The sequence below is a fragment of the Ailuropoda melanoleuca genome, chromosome 16 (genome assembly GCF_002007445.2).
Source record: "Ailuropoda melanoleuca isolate Jingjing chromosome 16, ASM200744v2, whole genome shotgun sequence".
In the NCBI taxonomy this organism is placed as follows: Eukaryota; Metazoa; Chordata; class Mammalia; order Carnivora; family Ursidae; genus Ailuropoda; species Ailuropoda melanoleuca.
Window position 1 is genome coordinate 65513670 of NC_048233.1, and position 20801 is coordinate 65534470.

Here is a 20801-nt window from a genome sequence, read left to right on the forward strand (position 1 = left end):
GGCAGCTGGTGGATTCTCAGGGGGTCCAGCAGTGGTCCACACGTTGGCCCACTGAAGGAGCCATGGACACATATTTGAATAGGTACTTTGCAGTCACACACAGACACACATATACTCACACACACACACACACACAGAGTTGTTTTTTTATATTGTATCCAGGAGCACATCTGTCAAAGCCTCCTGGGTTATACATCGAGGAGATACATACAAGAATGTTCATAGCAGCACCGTCTGACACACAGAAACAACTGGAAACGAGGCAACTCTCCACTGGCAGGAAAACGGATAACCAACATGGGGCGTGGTTTCCACACCGTAGCATTATACAGCAGTGATGACGACTGACCCCCAGCTACTTGCACCAGCATGGATGAACTCAGAAACCCAACATTAGGTAACGAAGAGATATGTCCAAAAAGACTACTTGTAGCCCTTTTTATAAGGCTTAAAATAAACAAAGCTCGTGTAGGCACGCATACCTGTGAGATAAAACTAGTTTATAAAGGCAAGGCAATGANCCTGTGAGATAAAACTAGTTTTTAAAGGCAAGGCAATGATAAACACAATTCCTAGGAGCAGTATCCTCTGGGGAGTGATCGCGGGGCTAGGGAGGAGCACCAAGGTCAAGGGAAATCACTGGTGACGCTGTAGCTCTCACACGTGGCAATGGCTTCCTATGCTTCTATCACGTGGCAACGTCACCTCGATCTAAGTATGTATCTTTACATGACGTATATCCATACATGATGACTTCTGGGCTGCCAGGTAAATTTCAGAGTTCAAAAGCTTAGAAATGACCTCATCCAACCCCCAATTTTACATATGCCAAAATTACTTCCAAATTGCCAAGGGACTTGGCCACATTACTCAACTCTTTAGTGACTACGTGGAGATCAGAACTCAGGTCTTGAAAAAAAAAAAAGAACTCATGTCTTGTAATCCTGAGTCCATTATTCCTCCTTCTATTCTCACCCCCCAAATAATAATATTAATAATAATTATTATAATAATTAATTATAATAATTACATATAATAGGCGATATGCATCTAATAGATAATAATTATATATATATATTTTTTTTTTTACAGTGTAAGTAAAAGCAACATTACACTGTTTCGATGGCTGGATTAAACACTTCTGCTACAGAAGAGAAGGTAAGAAATTAGAACATGGGGATCAAAATCCTGGAGGAAGCAAAGTCAAGTTTCTCTCCGCCTTTGTCTTATTTTAAAGGATCAACCAGATCGTACCCATACTAGACTGCTATGTTTACCTCAGTTGTGATTTGTGGCTCTTTGCTATGTTAAAACAAAATGGCAGCCCTGAAAGTTACTGACAAACATATTTTCTATAAATAAGATTTTAATAACATTTTGAAGATGGGTGTGATGTGATATATACTTGACTCCCAGGGAAGAAGGAAAAGCATGTCTTAATAGGAAATGTCCATTTTCACTAGCAGTTTAAAGAAACTGCTGACATTCATAAAAAGAATTGTGGTGTATCCCATCTATCTCTTTCACTTATTTAAAATAAAATATTTGCTTCCTTTCACCCCCAAAAAAGAATGAGAGAGAATAATTCAATTAATCGAAGCCATTCTATTCAGTATGTGGGTGTCCCAGCGTGTCAAAAGAACCCGCCATTCTCCTGGTGGGCCTCCATTCCTATACATACACCCTTCACCATGTGAGAATCTCATTATGCTGAGCGTGGTCCTACTTTTGAAGACCATGCATTTTATTTCTACAACATGACTGACAAATGCTTGCTGCTTACCTCCGTAGCAATGATTTTTCCTATACTAGAGAAAACCTTGCAGCGATGGACTTATTGAAAGATGATATGTTCGTATACTAGCCTTTATGAGTGATTTAAGGACTCTTTATGGCCCGATAGTCACCAGAGCTATTCACCAACTATTTCCAGTTTTCTTCCTGGGCCCCTGGTATGGATGCACTTCCCTGGCCCCTTGAGGGTAGGTGGAGCCCTGTGACTTGCTCTGGCCATTGAACTGTGAACAGATGTGAGGTCCATGACATTTGGGAGGAAGCTTTAAGCCTCGGTGTACATCTGTCATATTCCCTTTCTCCTGAACTTGGCACCTGCAGAAACATGGATATGAAGTCTCTCCCAGACTCCCTCCGTGAAGATGGCAGGCAGCAGAGTCCCCGAAGGCAACCTGTGATGGGCATTCCATGTGACTGAGACATAACCCCTGTATCAAGCCCCGAGATTTGGGGGCTAGCCCACATTAAGTGAGTCACACGGACAATTTGGATTACATCGCATTGTTGTCCACCTCACTAACTTGAGGTTAACCTGTAACTCTGCCATATATCTAGGCGTCCTGGAAAGTATTCATTTGGACACTGTACTTTTCAGTGCACAGTTTCTCCAAAAGGAACACTAGAGACGCTCACTATGGAACCAACGTTAGTTTAAAATGGGAACAGAAGGAGAGGCAACCACCAAGAGAAATCAGAATCCACATTTATTGATGAGAGATATATACACAAAAGTTAAAACACTTAGTGAAATATTGGATTCACAGATTGCTTCCAGTATATAAAGAATATCCAGTTATTTTACACATGAAACGTTACAGTCATCAGTCCACACGGTGAGAAAGCTGAAGGTGGAAACGAAAGATCTCAACTACCCCAAATGTGCTTTGCCAACAAGGCATCTCCTAGTACCGTATTGAAGAAATAGCCCCAAAATTAGTTGAAGTTTTTATCTTTTTTCATTCATTAGTCTTTAAACACCTACGTGCTATCGATGCTCTGGGCTACCTGACTTTACACCAGTGGGGACTGGGAAGCTGAGGGAAACAATTATTCTCATCTTTCATTCTGGACACACAAGCATCCCCAGAGGAAACCCTGCGTAAAGGCTAGCTTTCTCTCAGTGGGGTTTCCATCCGGAATCTGACAGGAGTGGAAGAGGCCACATTTTCCAGGAAAAATGGACGTTCCAGCCCCTGTATCCCCTCCCTCCAATCATTGGAGAAGCCCCCGAAAATGCATGTGTTTGTGCCCTCACAGGGTCGTGCAGGCTTCTCCCCTTGGTGTGAAAAGAGAGGGGTACGCCGTGTCCCCAGCTGCGCACGGTCGTTTTTCTCTGTCCTCGTGGAGGAGAAAGGGGTTCCAGGAGCTCTCGACGCCACAGCATTCTGTGTGGTGATGATTAGACAGAACGTGGGTTTTAGGGGGCACGTGCATATTTGCACGAGTCAGTCACTCGCTCAGAACACGTGCACAGAGCCCACTAGGCAGAGGTCGTACTCCCTTCCCGTCCGTGGGATCTGTGCTTCATCAGCTCCTCCATCAGAGCTGTATACTGACCGCTCCTGTGCCTCTCGTGCTCTTTCTACGGACGACTGGGCAGGGTACGACCACAACTGTGCTTCCGTGGGGCTTTGCCTACACGGCGGGGAGCTAACCCGAGTCAAGAAACCAAGGGGGACAAGGTTCTTCAGAACCTGTACGTCACGAGCATCCAGAGAGGCAGACCTTTACCTAAGGACAGGACGCTGGCACGCACATAAGCAGACTAACCTTCTGTCTCTCTGAGTCCAATCCACCAAGCAAAGGAGGGCTGTAGATAAATGTCCTCATTCTAAACCTACCTAAGCCTCGATAATCAAGATTCCACAGCTGCGTTCACCATGCATTAGACAGGGGTCAGATGACTTCTCACTAAGAATCATGACCCCCATCCAACCCTCCCTTGCTCTGAATTGCATATTTACAAAGACGCTGGACACCAGACTTTCACACAATCCTTGGTACGAAGGATTCATAGAAAAGTTCTTCACTGATACGTATCCCTCGATCCCATGTAAAAAGAGAAGTGATTCACTAGTTATCTAAGAGGGAAAAGAAGGGTTTTCAAAACACTAGTCGACATGTCTACTGCATTTAGATGAATAGCCAAAAATAACATTTAAATTAAATTAAAATACATCTATACACCATTTCACTGAAATTACACATATATCCCTACATCATAGCTACACGAAGTGCATAGGCACTGGTCTTCATGCGCGACCAAGTGTTACTGCATACACACAAGAATTCATGCTTGGAACAGCTATCTGTACTTGAAAAATCACAGATACAATCATCGCCAGTTGAGGGCACTTCTCATCTGTTTGCTTAATGAGGAACAGTTTCAAATACGTACCAGTACACTTTGTATGGAACTGACTATTTTTTCAAAACATGGCAAAAATACGAGCCCTACAACCATATCAGAAAGTGTGTTTGGCAGAAGGAAGACCCCCTTGTCTTTGCAGTGGCTACCTATTTGCCTTTTGGGGAAATTACATAGATTTGTTATTCACCTGAGGACAGAATCTACCTGGGCCGTTTCTAGACAATTTCAGTGTGACTCTAAGCTCCCACCTCCAGCCCCAGTGATTAAGAGTATTGCTTCGTAGCTGGTACTAATAACCTTTTTCTTTAAAAATATGTGTTCAATTCACATAACAATGTGACATTTACTACCAATTTGCTTGGCAAGAATGAACTGCAACAAATCTGTCTTGATTTGCTTCCTAGCACTCACCCTCATGCTCTGCTATTCAAAGTTTCCCTAAGCCAATTTTGACATAAATTATTGGGAAGGCAGGGGAAGTTCTGATATACAGACGATCCCACTATTACCACCTTATTTTTCATCTTCTTACTTTTGTGAAATTTGTAACGCTTAGCTGGAAAAACAAGGCCTGGTGTCAGGAATAAGGAATTAGCACCATTCCTCAAGTTGAAGAGACTAATTGTTTAAATGTGTATCTTAACCAGCTAAGGGACTGAAGTGATTCCTCGTTCTTCCTGGTCATTTTGTTCATTGTGTCGCGAGGGACTGGATTCTTAAATTTTTTCAAATGCGGCTATATGCTCAGGAAACAACGGATAGCTCTAAGTTGCTGTAGAAACATCTTGTGCTCTAATTAGTTATAATTCTACATATGTGGTTATATAGAAAATACCGTAAGAAAATATCTGTCTGCAAAATTACAGATACTAAATAGATTAATTCAGTCTACACTGAGTTCTTTGTGATTTATGAAGAATAGATACAAACCTATAACATTATTAAAGGCTAAATCAATATTAAACATATAATATCCAGGACTATAAATACATTTCCTCATGCTCTTTATAAATAATAACAAAGAAGCCCGGGGATTTATTTAAAAAAGAATGTAGGATTGGGCTGGAGGAATTTGTGAGTGGGGTACGATACTGATCACAGGGCAATGCATCGTCCCTGGTAACTTCGGTTCTCACCAGGAAGCCAAAATATATCCGCTGGCAGCAAGGTCAAATTAGATTCACAGTTTGCCAGCTCTCTCCTTAAGCTGTAGAAAACAAATAGAAAAACAATATACAAAAATCCTCACAAAAGTAGTCTTTTATATACAAATCTCTAGAGCGACCAGATAATCTGATCTGTGTTGTGCAACGTGGGAATGCAATGCTGAGGTTCCCCAGGGGGAGGAGGAAGAAGAGAGGAAGTTATGGTGATTTATGGAAAGATCTGGATGCCCAAGGTTGAGTTCCTAGTAAGGAAAATTACTCTCCTGGAGTAGTAAGCAAGCAACCAGCGGGCCAGCTTCCCGATCACACATCTCATAGGATTTGCTGCGTGGAGGAGAAACCTCGGAGCTGTGCTGGACCAACTGCCTTGGTGAATGCGTTCATTCCTCTCCTACCAGAGGCAAAGGCCATTTCTAGGCAGGCTGAATGGTTGCCATGGAGAGAAACGGAACCCCAGAGGGAGCAAGGCTCTGACGGCATCATCCCTGTCTCCCCAGGGAATGACGACAAGGGTCGTGGTCAGCTGTTACGTTCCGACACTTACCCAAGGATCAGGGCTGTCCCCAGAGAGACTGGAGACCTGTGATGACCTATGTCCAGGTCACGTGTGGACTCTGCAAAGTGGTGGGGTCTGTTTCAGCAGCAGGGTTTAGTCTCAGCACAAAAGGGCCCTGGATGACAATCGGAAGAACTTTAAAAATCTCAAAATGGATACTTGGTCTGGAGGTAGGAAGATGAAGCCAGGCAGGACACAGGAAAAAAAAAAACCCATCAGTAATTATTTAGGATATAATTCGAGTGAATGAAGAAAGAATTTGCAGGCTTCTCTTGTTTGCCGATAGATTCTTCGATGGGTCCGTGGAGAACTAGCCTTTGTCTTGCTGCTCTTGCATCGGGCCTTCTGCACTCGAAAAACAAGAACAACCTTAACCCTGTCCTTTCTGTGCTGCATTTGCCTCTTACCCCCCAGTGCATGGAGCGGGGCTTCTCCGGCCGTGAAGGTGCTCACAACATAGTAAACACCAAACCTCCTCCATGCTTCGCAGAAGTCTGGGCACAGGGCCAGGATGAAAGCGGGGGCCCAGGGCTGCACTACCAGAAAGTGCAAGAGAGTGTTCAAAGGCCATGCTGGTGGCATGCACCTGACAGATCACACATTGTTTTCTACCCTAGAAACCCCGCAGGCACTGAAGGGTGCCCTGATAACCAGCGCAACTCCACTCTTGTAAGACAGAGCTTCTAGCTGTGACAGGATGCCTACGAAAAAAACAAACCAAGAGGACCATTTGCAAATGAGTTCAAATATCCCTGCAGAGAAGGGACCTGGCCCCAGCTCACCCTGTGCCTGGCTGCGCTGTCTGCGTGCAGACAGAGAGGGGAGGTATTGACAGACAGTGGCTGTTCCTGCGGAGGTCGGGCACCGAATTTCATAAGAGTGTTCAAGTTTATTTGCCAAAGGCTCCCCAATTCCCGTACTGGGTTGGCAGTTAGGATGGTGTGCAGGAAACTGTGTGTGTTTGGGGTTTGGAGTGGGCCCTGTTGCTACAGCGGGAATGATCGAAGGCTCTGCGTGAGCCTCTGGACTGGCCCTGGCTCTCTGGCAGCAGTTTTCTCTGAGCTGAATCGTTACTTCTACTAAGACAGTGAGTTCGGCAAAGAGCAGTTTTGAGAAAGGAAGTCTGTTTGTATCCCGAAACACCAAACTATGGATGAACGTGGCCATCTTCCAAGCTTGTTGTAAAACCTCAAATGAAGAGAGAGGCTTGAATTTAATTTGAGATCACCCCAAGGGGATGAAAACAATCCAAATGGATTCTTCCTTATTGTGGGCCACTCTGACTTAAAATATAAGCAAGTCATACTTTATAGTAGTAAGCCTCTGATGAAAAAAGAAATTAAAGCAGAGATCATAATATCATGGATTCTTCGGGTTCCAAGTGGGTTTTAATCACTTCATCCAACCCCTTCACTTTGCATATGGGAAGGAATGAGGCTTGGGCATAAAGTAACTTATTTAAGTCATACAGCTAACAACTGGCAGGGTCTAAGTCAAATGGTTTCTTGTCCCAATGGCATTATTTCTCATCATCCCTATGTCATGATGTGACTTCACTGTGTTATGCTACGAAATGAGACAGTATTCAATTAAGATTCCCTGTCATCTTTTCTAGAACCAACCCTTGCACTAACACCTGTGGTCTTTTACTAAATTGTCTCGTAAGCAGCAATGATGACAGGTGGAGTGAGAAAGGAGGAGGCAGAGTGGGAACTTGGGTTTTCCTTTTGGGAAAACCACAAGCAACTACAACAGAAGCAGCTTTGGATTTGCTTCACCTAAGGAAAACAGTCTGGCTATAGTGCCTGCCTGCGTTGGCGCTCAATGGCCCTTATTCTAGATTTCAGCCAGAAAGTACCAGACATACCGAGGCCATTAATTTCTGGCAACTAGATTTACAAAGCTCTCACTCCCGAATTCCTTTAGGCTCTCTGCTTAAACTTAATCTTTTTAGGTTCTCAGAGGGGATATAAAGCTAAGTGAAAGAAGCCAGTCAGAGAGAGACAAGTACCATATGATTTCACTCCTATGTGGAATTTATGAAACAAAACAAATGAACAAAGATAAAAAGAGACAAAAAAGCCAGACTCTTGAATACAGAGAACAAACTGCTGGATGCCAGAGGAGAGACGGGTGGGGGATGGGTGAAATGGGTGAAGGGGACGAAGATTACACTTAGCATGACCCTAATATTCCAAGAGTGGGTATTTCAATAACTGAAGAAATCTCATTGGTCCTTTTTCTTGCCTTGGAATGAATTTATATGGAGAATAAGGAAAGCGAAACCAGCAACCGAGACAACAGTATGGCCCCAAGAATCAAAAAGCAGGGAAGAAGAGCCACCTCCATTGGGTGCAACCACGGAGCACTTTTGGCCATCAAGCCACGCAAGAGCTGCAAAGTCCTTCTCGTCAAGAGTCTGAACCAAGGAGAAATTCTCTCTGAGCATGTGTGTACTTATTTGGACTTAACGCTGTATTTCATGGGAAAATATAGCACAGACTGATTCCTTGATTCTGATAAGAGTGAAATATTGTACCATCACGTTTGCTATTGAGAACAAAAGGAAGTGTGGTATTTAAAAAAACCTGGCAGGTTTGGGTTTCCTTTCAGGGAGCCCGTAGATGAGTTACCCAACTCCAGAAGGGTCCCTTGACTAGACACACTTGCAAGTAACGTACTTCCCCATGCAAGGTTGGAAATGACCTGAGGCCCTCTACACAGTCATGGGGATTCCTGATATTTCCTACCAGGAATACATCTCCCCATAAATTGACTTTCCCCTAAGCCCTTCTCAGTTCCCACCAGTCTAAATCCAGGAGTGAGGCGTTTGGCACCCTTTCTTTCGGCTGACCAGTAGTTGCAGAGGAGAAGCTAATACTTGTCTTTTACCGGACAAGGTTAACTTCTGCAGGCAGTGAGACTACAGACTGTGTTTCCACACCCAGGAGGAAATAAAGATCTGAATCTGACATCTGCTTGGTTCAGATCTTATTACCTGAAGACCTGTACTGAAGATCGATGTGTCTAGATGATTGCCTTGGTTCTCTGACGCTCTGCAGGGGAAGCACATCCTCAGAGATCTAAGGTAAAGCCTCAGCTTGAGAGAGGAGCCGTTCTTCCTGCTGATTAGGTTTGGCCCATAGAGCTGTAGTTGGTAATCAAATGGTGATTCTACTTGGGTTTCCCAGTGGGCAAAAATTATAAAGGGGAGGATGAAAGTCTGCTTAGTTGATTTTCTCTCAAAATGATTCAGATTCCTAAAAAGAGTGATTAAGTCTGTAACACAACGGTGTTGCCAAAGCCCTGACTTAAAGACCCTATAGGATGTGGGGTATGGATCTGGCCTGCTGTGTCTGAATATAACTTACGCATCATCAAATATTAATGGACTGTTACAAGCATTATATCTGTGTTGAATCTATTAATATAAATCTGTGCACATAACGGAAAGGTTATACGTATCTTATTTAGAAAAAGGTTCTTAGAGGTATACTCTGGATCTTTTTGTTCTGTTTATGGCACTCATGCTGGCCAAGGAAAGCCCAAATGGGCATGGCATAAGAAGAATGAATGAGACCTAAGAAAAATAGAGAACACAGTCATACATCAGCTCGACACACATCCTGGATTTTCGGGTTAGTCCTGAATTTGACAGATTATTCATTTTTAATATGATGTGAATTTCCAGATGAATGTGATTTCCTAAGTATGTTCTCGTGAAACTTATTACATGTAGTCTAAAACCAGAAAAACCTGTTTTGTTAAGCTGTACACCTTGTTTCTTCTGAACACGCTGTCCTACGTTATATATGTATAGGGTAACTAGGAAGACAAAGCAAAGCGAGAAGAAGACATTGAGGCAGAGTCTTGGGAAGACAATCCCGAGACCACTCTTTTGAGAAACATGTCAGCGTGTACAAGTGCTAAGCTGGCCTTCAACAGCAAAACCCACAAACCCCTCAGCGCCTTAGCTAGATCCTTCTCTTCACCATCCAAAAGCTCTTGGGGGCACCACTTAAAGACAATCTGTCACAGCTTCACAGCTAAATCCAGGAACTGTCCCCTTGACCCACAATATCTGCTGTAAAGGATGCATTGTCCACTACTACATTTCAACACGTCCTTGGCCACCCAGCCAACTGTCTATCTAAGGAAAATGAAGACCAATGACATTAAAAAGAAAAAAAGGCAAAAAGTTGCTTAATACTGCTCAATAGTGATCCTTATCCAAAAATAACGAGGGTTTGAGAGACAAAAGCAGTTAGACTCTGATGTCTCTTGTATGTTCCCAAGGTGTCTGGTTTGGAAGAGAAAAGTCACCAGGAATAGGTACTAAAGGACATGCGATGTCTGTACATGACCTCTCTTCAGAGCATTTGGATCCTACCGCTATTCGTGCATACCCCAGCACCCGTCTGGTGGTCTCTGATGACCACCTGACTCCTACGTGTGGACCAAGGTTCTACACGCTCCTCACAGTCTATCAAATGTCCTTGATTTCCCAGTGATTCATATTCAAGTTCCCAGCAAACTCCTGAAGCCTGCAACCTTAGGAAAATACTGTGAGTTATTCAACAGAAAATGATAGTAGAGTAATTGACAAGTTTAGCTTGCATGATCCATCATCAGGATTTGTTGGGTGCCTATGGCATACAAGGCACGGTGCTAATCCACTTATATTATTTACTCCCTCCAACCGTGACAGCCTTGAAGATGCCATCTGTGAAACTGTCAGGAGCCATCATTTGCTCCCATTTCATGGCTCAAGGCTGCCTTGACTTTGCCGTAGGAATGTCACCTTTATAGGATTTTGCACATGTTAGTTTCCTGTTCCTTGCTACAGAGAAGACTGGGGAAGCAGACTGGCTCTGCTTTCAGTTGTGCCCTGTAACTAGTTTTATGTGCTTTGATAGAATACAACAGAAAGCTTTCTACACGTTAGATCAATGACAGTGTTTTGTTTTTATCGAGAGATGATATTAAAGGAGACACAGCCAACGCAACTGTCCTCCATGTGTGAGGAGAGAAGAATGATTAGGCCTTCTCAAGTTAATGAGACTGTAACTGAAATAATTGGGGGATGGAAAATGTCTTTTTTTGTTAGAAATCCAAAGAAGAATTTTACGGCTGAAACAAAGAAAGTAAAGCATAGATCAAGTCATCTCACTTGATTTCACTATGCCAGGTGAATGCAAACTGAACACAAGCGAATTTGAATATCTGAATCTGGTTAAAGTTTACGTTGGCTGTGCTCTCTTACTTTTGTCAATATGTACAGTGGCTACATGCAAATTACATCCTAATCCATTATCAAATTGAGAGCAAATTATGAAACCTACTTTGAAATGTCAAGAGTTATTTCCCCAGACTGGCTAGGGCAGAGCAGAAACTCAGTGGGCTCCGTAATCGGCTGCCTTGAAGAGCACGGTTCCCACTGCCATTCTCTTTGAAATATTTAGTTGGAAGAGTATACAGAAGGTGGGTTCTCAGAGTTCCCGAAGACAGGGATTTGCTTTTAATCAACACGTGGGCAAACTCTACATTTCAAGAGAATTACATCTAGAGGCTTCTAACAGAATCTCTTGTGCGTAACAAAGCAGAAGCACAGAGGACACTTGAAGGAATCACACACTGAGTGTCGGCTCGTTATCCCAAGTCCCCGGAGCGTACCACATGGCTTTAGTCGTGGCCCCTGGGGAAGAGCATCCACGGCTCTGCATTTAGAAAGCAAAGGGAAGCTGGCAAGAATGTGTCTTCAATTCAAACGGATTCCCCCAGCAGCCTCCGTTCAGACAATAATACAGGTGAGAACGTGAGGCAGTAACAAAGCATCACTTGGCAAAGACACAGCACGGCGCCTATCACTGACTCAACAACAGATCCTCGAAGCCTTGGCTAACAGATTAAGTAAACATAGAAAGAGATGCATTTTTTTTTCCTTTTTAAAGACAGCTTGTGTATATTCTCTTTTTACCATATGATACGCTGGGGAGTTTGTTCAAAAATTTGCTGAGAGCCATATCCTTATTTTTCTCGTTTCCACGGTTCTTCCTCGACTCCACAGTCGGCGGACTTTCCGTTGGCTGCCAGAGTCACCTGAAAATAATTATCATCAGCATCCAACTTACAGGCCCCGAACCAGAAAACCACCCCACGGGTTATGCGGAGGAACACCAGATCCAAATTACGCTACACGACTTCCGTATTGGTTTTCAATGTCATTCTTTCTCACTGGATTTGGAGCCCATCTTGCTTTTCAACGCGGATTTCTAAATATTGAAAAGTCCACATTTGCCTTGGGGAGTATGGAGGAGCTCTACATAATATGCCATTTGGGGGATAACTTCTATGCTTTTAGGGTGTCACACTACACATGGACCCATCCATCACCTAAGAATGCAGTCCTTAAGGAAACAGTGTCTTGTGCCACTCCATACAACCAGAGGAAACCCCCCACCCCCAGAACTCCACAGCTAGCTCTACACATGCGTGTGAAAGGTTCAGTTCCAAGGAGGCCAGGTCGGTTTATACACGCCCAGTTGCAAAATCAGAAATCGCGAGGGCCTGGATACCAAATAAGCTATCCAGGCTTTAAACATGAAAAAGAGAAGAAAGGATGAAAAGCCAGAGATCAGTGACAAGCACACTTAAATGATTTCAATGCAGACATTTCATAATCGGGTATCACCAGCAGACTGTCTATATTAGGGCTTCCCTGGCTCTCAGCGAACTGAACCCTTACACCGAACAGGAGGTGTTCCCCTCCGCTTCTAAATCGTTTCCTAGCTTACCTTCCATCTGTCTGTCCTCAACGTCATGTGCAAACTTAAACCCACGACTGATATTCCACATAATGGAGAGACTGGATTTATGGAAGCGTTAGGATATGGAGACACGACAAATGCGGCAATGTTGGAAAGAAATCTGACCTTCTTCTTACCCGAGTGGAAGTGAAACGCATGCGTTAGGAACACACACAACATGCTAGGGACAGAAAACCAAACCAAGCGCATGAAAATAAAAGCTCTTCATTCCTCCTCCAATCCCTGGCAGGCCCCCGTGTCTTTCTAGAAAGACCATGCAACAAGCCATGACCACCCCACATGCAGTTACTCCGATTAAAATCAAAAAGTTCACGCATAACTTCAAACTACAGTGACAAGGCAAGAGTTTGGAAACAGAGGAGGCCGACATGACGCCACGATGCTTGAGGTGCCTAACATTGTGACCAGAGCTGCAGCAAATTTGGTTCCCCTTTGGTGAACTGTCAAGAAACACTGCCAGGAGCAAACCATCTGCCTGGAGAAAGCTGCCTGGTCACTCCGACCGTGAATGTGCCTGTGTGGCTTTCGGTGATGGACCAGATCAATAGCTGTGCAAAATTACAAATCACGTTCAAGTGCCTCCGGGACCCCAGGCAGCATTTGGGGGTGGCACCCTGCTGTTGTCCTCATGGTTGAACACTGGGGTCTCTGTTTCCAAAGTGGCCAGGACAGCAGCTTTTCTATTTAGCATTTCTTTCTTTTACTGGCTGGGTTCAAGGAAACCGGGCTCCACTCCCCCGTCCATCCCATCTCTCTCTCTTCCAACCACCTGGGTAATAGAAAAGCAAGAAGGAGGGGGATCTGGTAGGAAGCATTGATGTCTCCCATCTTGTTAAGTAGAGTGAGACAGAGAAGGGATCAGAAGGAGATTTAAGCCTTATCTTTACTATAAAATTGTACATTCGCTTTGCTGTCCTCCCTTGTCCATTTCAGGGCTTTGCAATCATGGGCACTCGATAAACATTTGATGAATGATCAACATACAGGAGGTCATAGGATTGAGATGGCGGTGCTCACCTAAACCCCACAAGGCACACCATGAATACTTGCTGAATAGAGCATAGAGCCATTCCACGGGGATGTGGACCCTTGTTGACCCAAACTAACATTCTGATGGGGAAGAATTTAGCACATTTGTTTAGATGTGGGAAACATGAACTTTCCAGGAGAATGGAATATGTGCTTCAGGTACATCTGAATTTCTAATAATATGAATCATTTTCACTGAGTCAATTAATTTTTGCAGTTGTCACTTGATGGGTGAGTCCTTCCTTAATTTGTACCAGAGCCTTGGCTCACCCACACATGTACCTGGTATAGAGGGGATGAGCAAAACACTGTTGCTGGTCCATTAGATTTCTGGACCTATGTTATAGTCCAGTAAAGAGAATCACTTCTGTGTTACTTTAATTGTCTGGCAGAAGCCATGGCATATATTTGGAATGACCCATAAGTAACCCAGGAAGAAATTAACTATTAAATGAGACCTTGTCAACAGGTGTCAAAAAGGTATGAGAAATCTGATACAGATTGCCCTCAGTTGCTGCCTGGAACCACATTAGTAACCGATCCCCCAGAGTTGACTCTGCTCACCTGCCAGGGTTTTTCCAAGTTTGCCTCACTCTGGTCATGACACTCTGTCTTTGACAATGTCAAGTTAGTTACAACGAAGGCTAGACAGAGCCCATCAAGCTTGAAGACTAAGCACCCAGCAGCTTGTGAAAGAGTCCAGAACATCCATGCTTCAGGAAAGACGGTGCTGCTGCTGTGAGAAATGTAGTGTCTATGGACAATTGTCCTGAAGGACGGTTATCCTTTCCTTGAAATAGCTTCCCCATTCTTGGAGCAAAGTGACTGCCAGTTCAAAACTCACCTTCCCACAAAATTATGAAGAGAAAGATAGTTGCACAAAATTGGGTGGGCATATTTTTGACCAGTATGTAACACACAGCACGAAGGAATAGTTGTGCTATGTAAATTAAGTGATTCTGGGTCTTTCTCTTGGTGTTTCATTCGAGGAATGAAATATTTGAAATCAGCAAAGCCTTAGAAATCACAAATCCTTCTCCAAAATGTTCAAGAAAACCAATCAAATTTGTGGAGTGGTTGGATGGGGGGAGACCAGAATGATTGTTTTACATCACATGGACGAACCAAGCAACTGATTGGCTCTCTCACTGTTAGACCTGATGATTTCCTGCCACGTTAGACACAGAGTTAGATGATCTGGGACTCACAGAAGCTTGGGTTACATGATTCTTCAGAGAAATAAATGTGACAATAATACATGCAGGGATTTTTGTACTTGTCTTAGGAAATCGAGCATGCACTATTATATACAGGTCTCAATATCCATGAATGGGAAAGGTACCTTGCACTCATCTACTATGACAGAGTTGTGTGCGGCATAGACACATTGATTAGAGTTGCTTTCCCTGTGGTTCTTCACGTCATCATAAATGGACTGAGTCTTGGTCATTTCAATATCTTCATGCGCTCGATGCTGGGAGTCAATAGCATCCAGCTCAGACTTGGAGAGGTGATAGACAATCCCAGCGCCAAAAGAGTCCCCCACAACATTGACTGAAGTTCTCATCCTGTCCCTGGGAACAAAGAACAGAAAACGTTTAGTGAAGAAGCAGTGACATGGTGGTCAATCCCAGAGAAACCTGGGATTGAGTTCTGGCTCTACCTTTGCCTCTGCCTGATCTGGGGCAAGTTACTTAACCTTTATGAGCCTTGCTTTCCTTGTTGGTCAACTGGAGATAACAATCATATGTCTTATCAACTTGTGTGAAAATTAAATGAGATCATGTACATAAAAGGCTTAGCAAAATGTCTGATGGATGGTAAAAACTCAATAAACAATTGCAAAGAAAAAGGAGAGAAGGAAGAGTTGGAGGCAAAGAGTTCTCAGATCTCAGAATTTGCAGCCAGGCTCCAGACACTGCCAGCTGTGTCCAGCAATTCCTCTTGATTAAAACCATTCTTCAGAGACTCCAGATTACCTCCACTCATGTTACTTATTAATTTTACCTATGAATTCTCCTGTGATAGAAAACTCATCTCTTTGTAAGGATTGAAACTAACACTGCCTTTCCCTCTGCACCTCACTCTTCCCCCAACACATACATATGCACAGGCGCAGCTGATGCGTGAGAAACCCAGCCACAATTTTCTCCTTGACCAATATGCGCAGTGACTGTGTGTCCTGGAAAAACCAGAATACTTTGTCATGCTCTCTCTGTTAACCTAAAAAAATTAAATCTCCCAGAGTGCCTCTTGAACCAGGAAGTGTTAGGAAAAACCCTTCCTCAGATCTTGTTTCCCAAGTTCTGATTTGAAAAAAACCAGATGGTCCAGAACTCTCCCTCTTGGAAAGTCAGCACCAGGAAAACTAACGTCTTAGGAGTAAGTCGTGTTCTCTTGTCCATTAGTGCAAATCGGTATGAAGAGTCCTTTTAACCATGTGTATGAGATACTCAAAGTCTAAAAGAGAAGAATACTGGAAAATCACACTTTTTTTTTTCAAAAAAAGAAAGAATTTAGGCAAAAATGCTGCTAAGACATCTTAGTCCAGGATGCTCTAGGCTTAATTCAAAAAAATATAAGGATACTAGAATTAGTTCAAGGCAAAGTGGAAGTCTTAACTGGTTCTTAGAACAAAGGCCTAAAATAAATTCTAGTTGCCACTATTAAATCTATCTCTCATTAGAGAAATGAAGCTGTACCAGGAGGAGCTTATGGGCAGCTAGCCTCTGGTTTCAAGCGGGAAGATGTTCCCCAGGCAAAAATCAAGATCGGAACCCGACTTCAACTCTCAGGGGCCTATCTCCATCTAAGAATGCCCTTCTCCTCCCTTCTGCTTTGGAAAGTCAGCCTCAGGAAGATAGGTCTGGGTCTTGGGGTCCTCCACAAAATTAGGCACCTGAAGCTGAGATTGGTAAGAAGCCCCAGTGTGAGGGGATGAGAAGGTAAACATGATGATAGTTAAGAAAAAGTATAGACTCTGGAGAGAGCCTGACTTAGATTCAAATACCAGCTTTTCCTTCTTGTTGGACAACACTGATCATACTTAACATTTAACTGTGGATCTTAGTGGCCTCATCTGTAAAATCAAAATAATAAAAATGTCCACAACATTGGGTTGTTGCAAAGATTAAATAAGAAAACAAAGGGCTTACCACAGAATTCTCTGAGACATTTAGCAAGAGCTCACAAAACATTAGTTATTCCATGATGAGTACTTTAAATATTACTATAAATCTCACCAAGTCAATTTAAATATGCTTTTGGCAGCAACTAGGTAGAATGCCCAAACATGCCGTTAAGCTACTATCTCCCCCTAAAAACATTAACCCTATTTGCAGGACAATTCCTATGGTAGCACTGCCAGCCAACCAGCTGAGTTACTTATCCATCACATAGCTGTGGTCTCCTTTGTTGTTTTTCATCTACAGTTTCAATCCCTCCTGGCATGTGTCCTAAGCCATGCACCCAACATCCTTGACCAGTTGTTAAATTCCGAAGAGCACTCAAGTCTTCCAGAGGAATTCTCTGAGCACCCATTTATATCATGGCCCAGAAGGATCTACCTTATTGGCAAGTAGAAGGAACGAAGGCGGTAGTGGTGGTGATGATGGTGATGATGATGGCGATGGGGATGATGACGATGGTGGCTGATATACCACATTTAATCTGTATAGGAATACGCTTTACAGATATTACCTTGTTTAATCCTCACCACAATGCTGCTATAAGAAGTATTATTATCCTCACTTAAGAAATGAAAACTCTGAGGTTTAGAGAGATCAAGTGGCTTTGCAAAGTCACACATCCTAATACAGTCATAGAACCAAATTTGAGCACAGGCAGGGTCCAGAATCCACCGTCTGCCATGTGATGCCAACTGCCTGGGAGCCAGACAGCTCGGATTTTGAAACTAGCTCAGCCACTTACTAACTGCATAACCTGGGTCATTTCCTCTACCAGAATTTTTCTCATGCAGGCATAATACCTATTTTATAGGATTTCAAGAAGATAAAACCAGTTCCTGACCCACAGTGGATATTCATTATATGCTGGCTCCTTCCCCTTTTGGGAAGAGCCATCCCTCGTACCTCTATCATATAGGCAAAAGCACAAGATACTATGCTCAAGTGACTTTTTCAGTTTAATAAATCCATTGCCACCCAGATGGGTGATATAAGTCTACAAACTCTCATTTCCTCAATCTTTGACCTCCTCTGACATCAAATCCCAACTCTCCAGAGCAGCCACTGAACCAAGTTTTTGACATAGAATATCTCTTCCAAAGCCTCAGATCGCCTTGAATTTGAGAATGAACCCTGATCAGAGGAAATAGCTATCAGGCAAGGAATGAATGGAAGACAGAATTGGGCAGACTCAAAGCATACCGATATCTGACATCAAAATCAAGATGGGAAGGGCCCCGGACTTAGGGCTAGAACCCTAACCCAGATCTTCTGCCTCTTTTGCCTACAGCGAATCACCTCTCACCTGAGCACGAAATATGGAATGGGGCTCATCTTGACCTCACAGGATATTGCGAGGGTTAAATAAAATGAGAGAAATATTCGGCGTGCCTTAGGTACTCATTAAAGATTGCAAGAGCACGTGAGCATCCAAATAGCTATGTGGAAATAAGAAGAGAACACAGACTCTAATACTTGCTGAGTTCTTCGGTAGCTCATCCATTCATTCAACAGATGTACAATGAGCATCTTAGTGTGTGCAGGGCAGTATGTCCAGTGCCCGGGCAACAAAGAACAGGAAAAGGCCCTTCCTATGCTCCCTCTTCCCCCTAGAACCCACACTGTCTTTACTTGTCTGTGTCCCCCATAGAGCGAGATTAATGTTCTGATAGGAATAAGTGCTGGGTGCTATGGGATTTTGTAGGTAGGACATTTTATCTACACTTGGCCCCAGGAAAGACTCGAGTAGAAGTATCTTGAGTTAGGTCCTAAGGATAAGTCCAAGATAATGAGCTACAGAGAAGAAATAAATAATGTGAAATTGAGGGGATAAGAGCACCTAAGAGCATTCAGGAAGCAAATGAGTGTAATGAGAGGCAGAAGGTAAGAACTGACCAAATCACGTATGGCCTTATCAGCCAAGTTCAAGAGTCAAGGCCTTATCCCAAGGCTGATAAGGAGCGGCTGAAGAGCTCGACCACGCTCGTTCCAGTATGAAGAATGGTCTGAAGGAGGGCAAGGCTGAAAGAGCAAAATCCACTTAGTGAAGATGTGGTGGAAGTTTAGGAGACAGAATTACAGGACTTGACGTCTGATTGGTTATAGAGAATAAATGAGAAAAGAGGCAAGGGTTCCCCTCAGGTTTCTTGTTTGGGCAACCAGGGGACAGTGCCACCGTATGTACGGGATATGACAGGTTGGGGTGAGAGAGGTTCTCGTGTCAGCTTGAACATACTGGGTCTGAGATTTGGGAGCCTGCAGAGTAGAGATGTCCTACGAGTGGCTGGGAATATGGACTAAAGATCGGGAGAGACGACTGGGCTGCAGGTGGTGAGTTAGGAGTCGGCACCTAAAGACGCCATGGGTGGATGCCACAGGTGTGCTTGGCTCATCCTTGGAGGGAATGTAGAGTGAGAAGAGCAGACGGTCTTGTCTAGGACCCCAAGGGTGACCAACATGGAAGGAATGGGCACAGGCATCAGTGTCTGCCAAGGTGGAAGAAAAATGGAAGAGTCTGGGGGAAGCATGTTTCAAAAATAAGGGTGTGGTGGACAATGCCAATTACTGCCCAGAGGTCAGGTAAGAAAAGAAAAAGTACCCCTTGGTTTTAGCTACAAAGAGGCCATTACTGATCTGGCCAGGGCAGTTACAAGCCAGAGGCAGAGAGAGAAGCCAGCTGACCATGGGTAGAAAATGGAATAAGAAAGAACACGTGGAGACATTATTCGTTCTCAACTTAGTCAAGACAACTGACTGAGAAGGTGAGGGGAGGGGAGGGAAGATGGAGGGAGGCAGGACATAGCGTTTTTGGTTTGCTGCTGAGGCCGCCGGGGGAATGTCTGACCAAGTCTGGGGAAGTCCAAGTCTGGCCCAAAGCAGGATATGGGAGTTTACGGTTCACATGTGGAAATTTCTCCACAGGCAAACACTTTCATTTTGTCTCACTAGCAGTCCTGACTGTTCAGGAAACCCTGCTGACCTCCAGTGCTTTAAGGCTACTTGGTAAAAAGCATTTTAGAGTGCGTGGTGCTATCCTTGAGTCTGGACACTGTGTGTCAGAAGTGTGAAAAGGAGACAGAGGTGAGGTCAGAATCTTTCACTGAACGGGACCCACCACAGACGGCACGGCTTTGGGGCCAGCAGGAACCAAAGACGAGAGAGGGGCTTGCCTTACTTATTCACATTGAGACACCTGGTCTGGTTCCCTGGGAGAAAGGCAGTTGCCCACGTGCTCTCCCTCTTTTCTATCTCTTGACCTCCATCCTCTGGCAGGAGGGTGTTAGAATTGTCTGGAAGTCCCAGTTCTCATGAAATCACAGAGCCAAGATGGTAGGGTCACCCAAAATGCATCTGGTTCCTTGTGTTGGGCCGAACCATATGAAATGGCCGTTTCTATAAGTCCCCAAAGGCCCAGTATTGGTAACTTCCTGTGATCCAACTTAGCATTCATAGACACAAACCATCACGTCTGCCTCTTAGAATGCAGGGTGCACAGTGTGGCAGAGGGGTCACCCGAGGCCCCAGGCCTAAGAAAACTGGCACAACCCGAAGCATCCAAGGGCTAAAGCCACATGGGGTTGAGAAGGGAAGGAGGGCCCACCAAAGCATTGGTTAAGAGTGTGAGTTTGGGTGGGAGCCTGGATTGCATCTAGGCTCCAGGAGGGCAAGGGACGTCGCTTTTCCTGCTCAGCTTTCTCATGTGCAAACTATGGAAAGTAACCCCTCCTTCCAAGCATGGTGAGAAGATAGTAACAGCTAATGTCTCCTGAGCGCTTGTCATCACGAGGTCCTCTGCCAAACTCTGCGTATAAAAGGCCTGACAGAGTGCCAGACACCAACCCAGCTGGTTCTTCCTCCTCCCCCCCGCCCACC

At 44.1% G+C, this 20801-nt stretch overlaps 1 protein-coding gene across 3 annotated transcripts in view; it reads right to left on the reverse strand.

Moving 5' to 3' along the window:
• Positions 1 to 6839: 6839 nt before the first annotated feature.
• The window catches only part of SLC1A2 (solute carrier family 1 member 2), a 142498-nt gene continuing 128536 nt past the window's right edge, over positions 6840 to 20801 (reverse strand). For 2 of the 3 annotated variants that reach the window (XM_034645133.1, XM_034645132.1), the window contains exons 10-12: positions 15086 to 15317; positions 12682 to 12822; positions 6840 to 11986 (exon numbers count right to left, since the gene is read on the reverse strand). In XM_034645133.1, coding sequence (XP_034501024.1) covers positions 11915 to 11986; positions 12682 to 12822; positions 15086 to 15317 — 445 coding nt within the window. In that variant the 3' untranslated portion in view covers positions 6840 to 11914. The remainder of the gene's footprint in view (positions 11987 to 12681; positions 12823 to 15085; positions 15318 to 20801) is intronic. The other variant, XM_034645131.1, reaches the window with a different exon arrangement.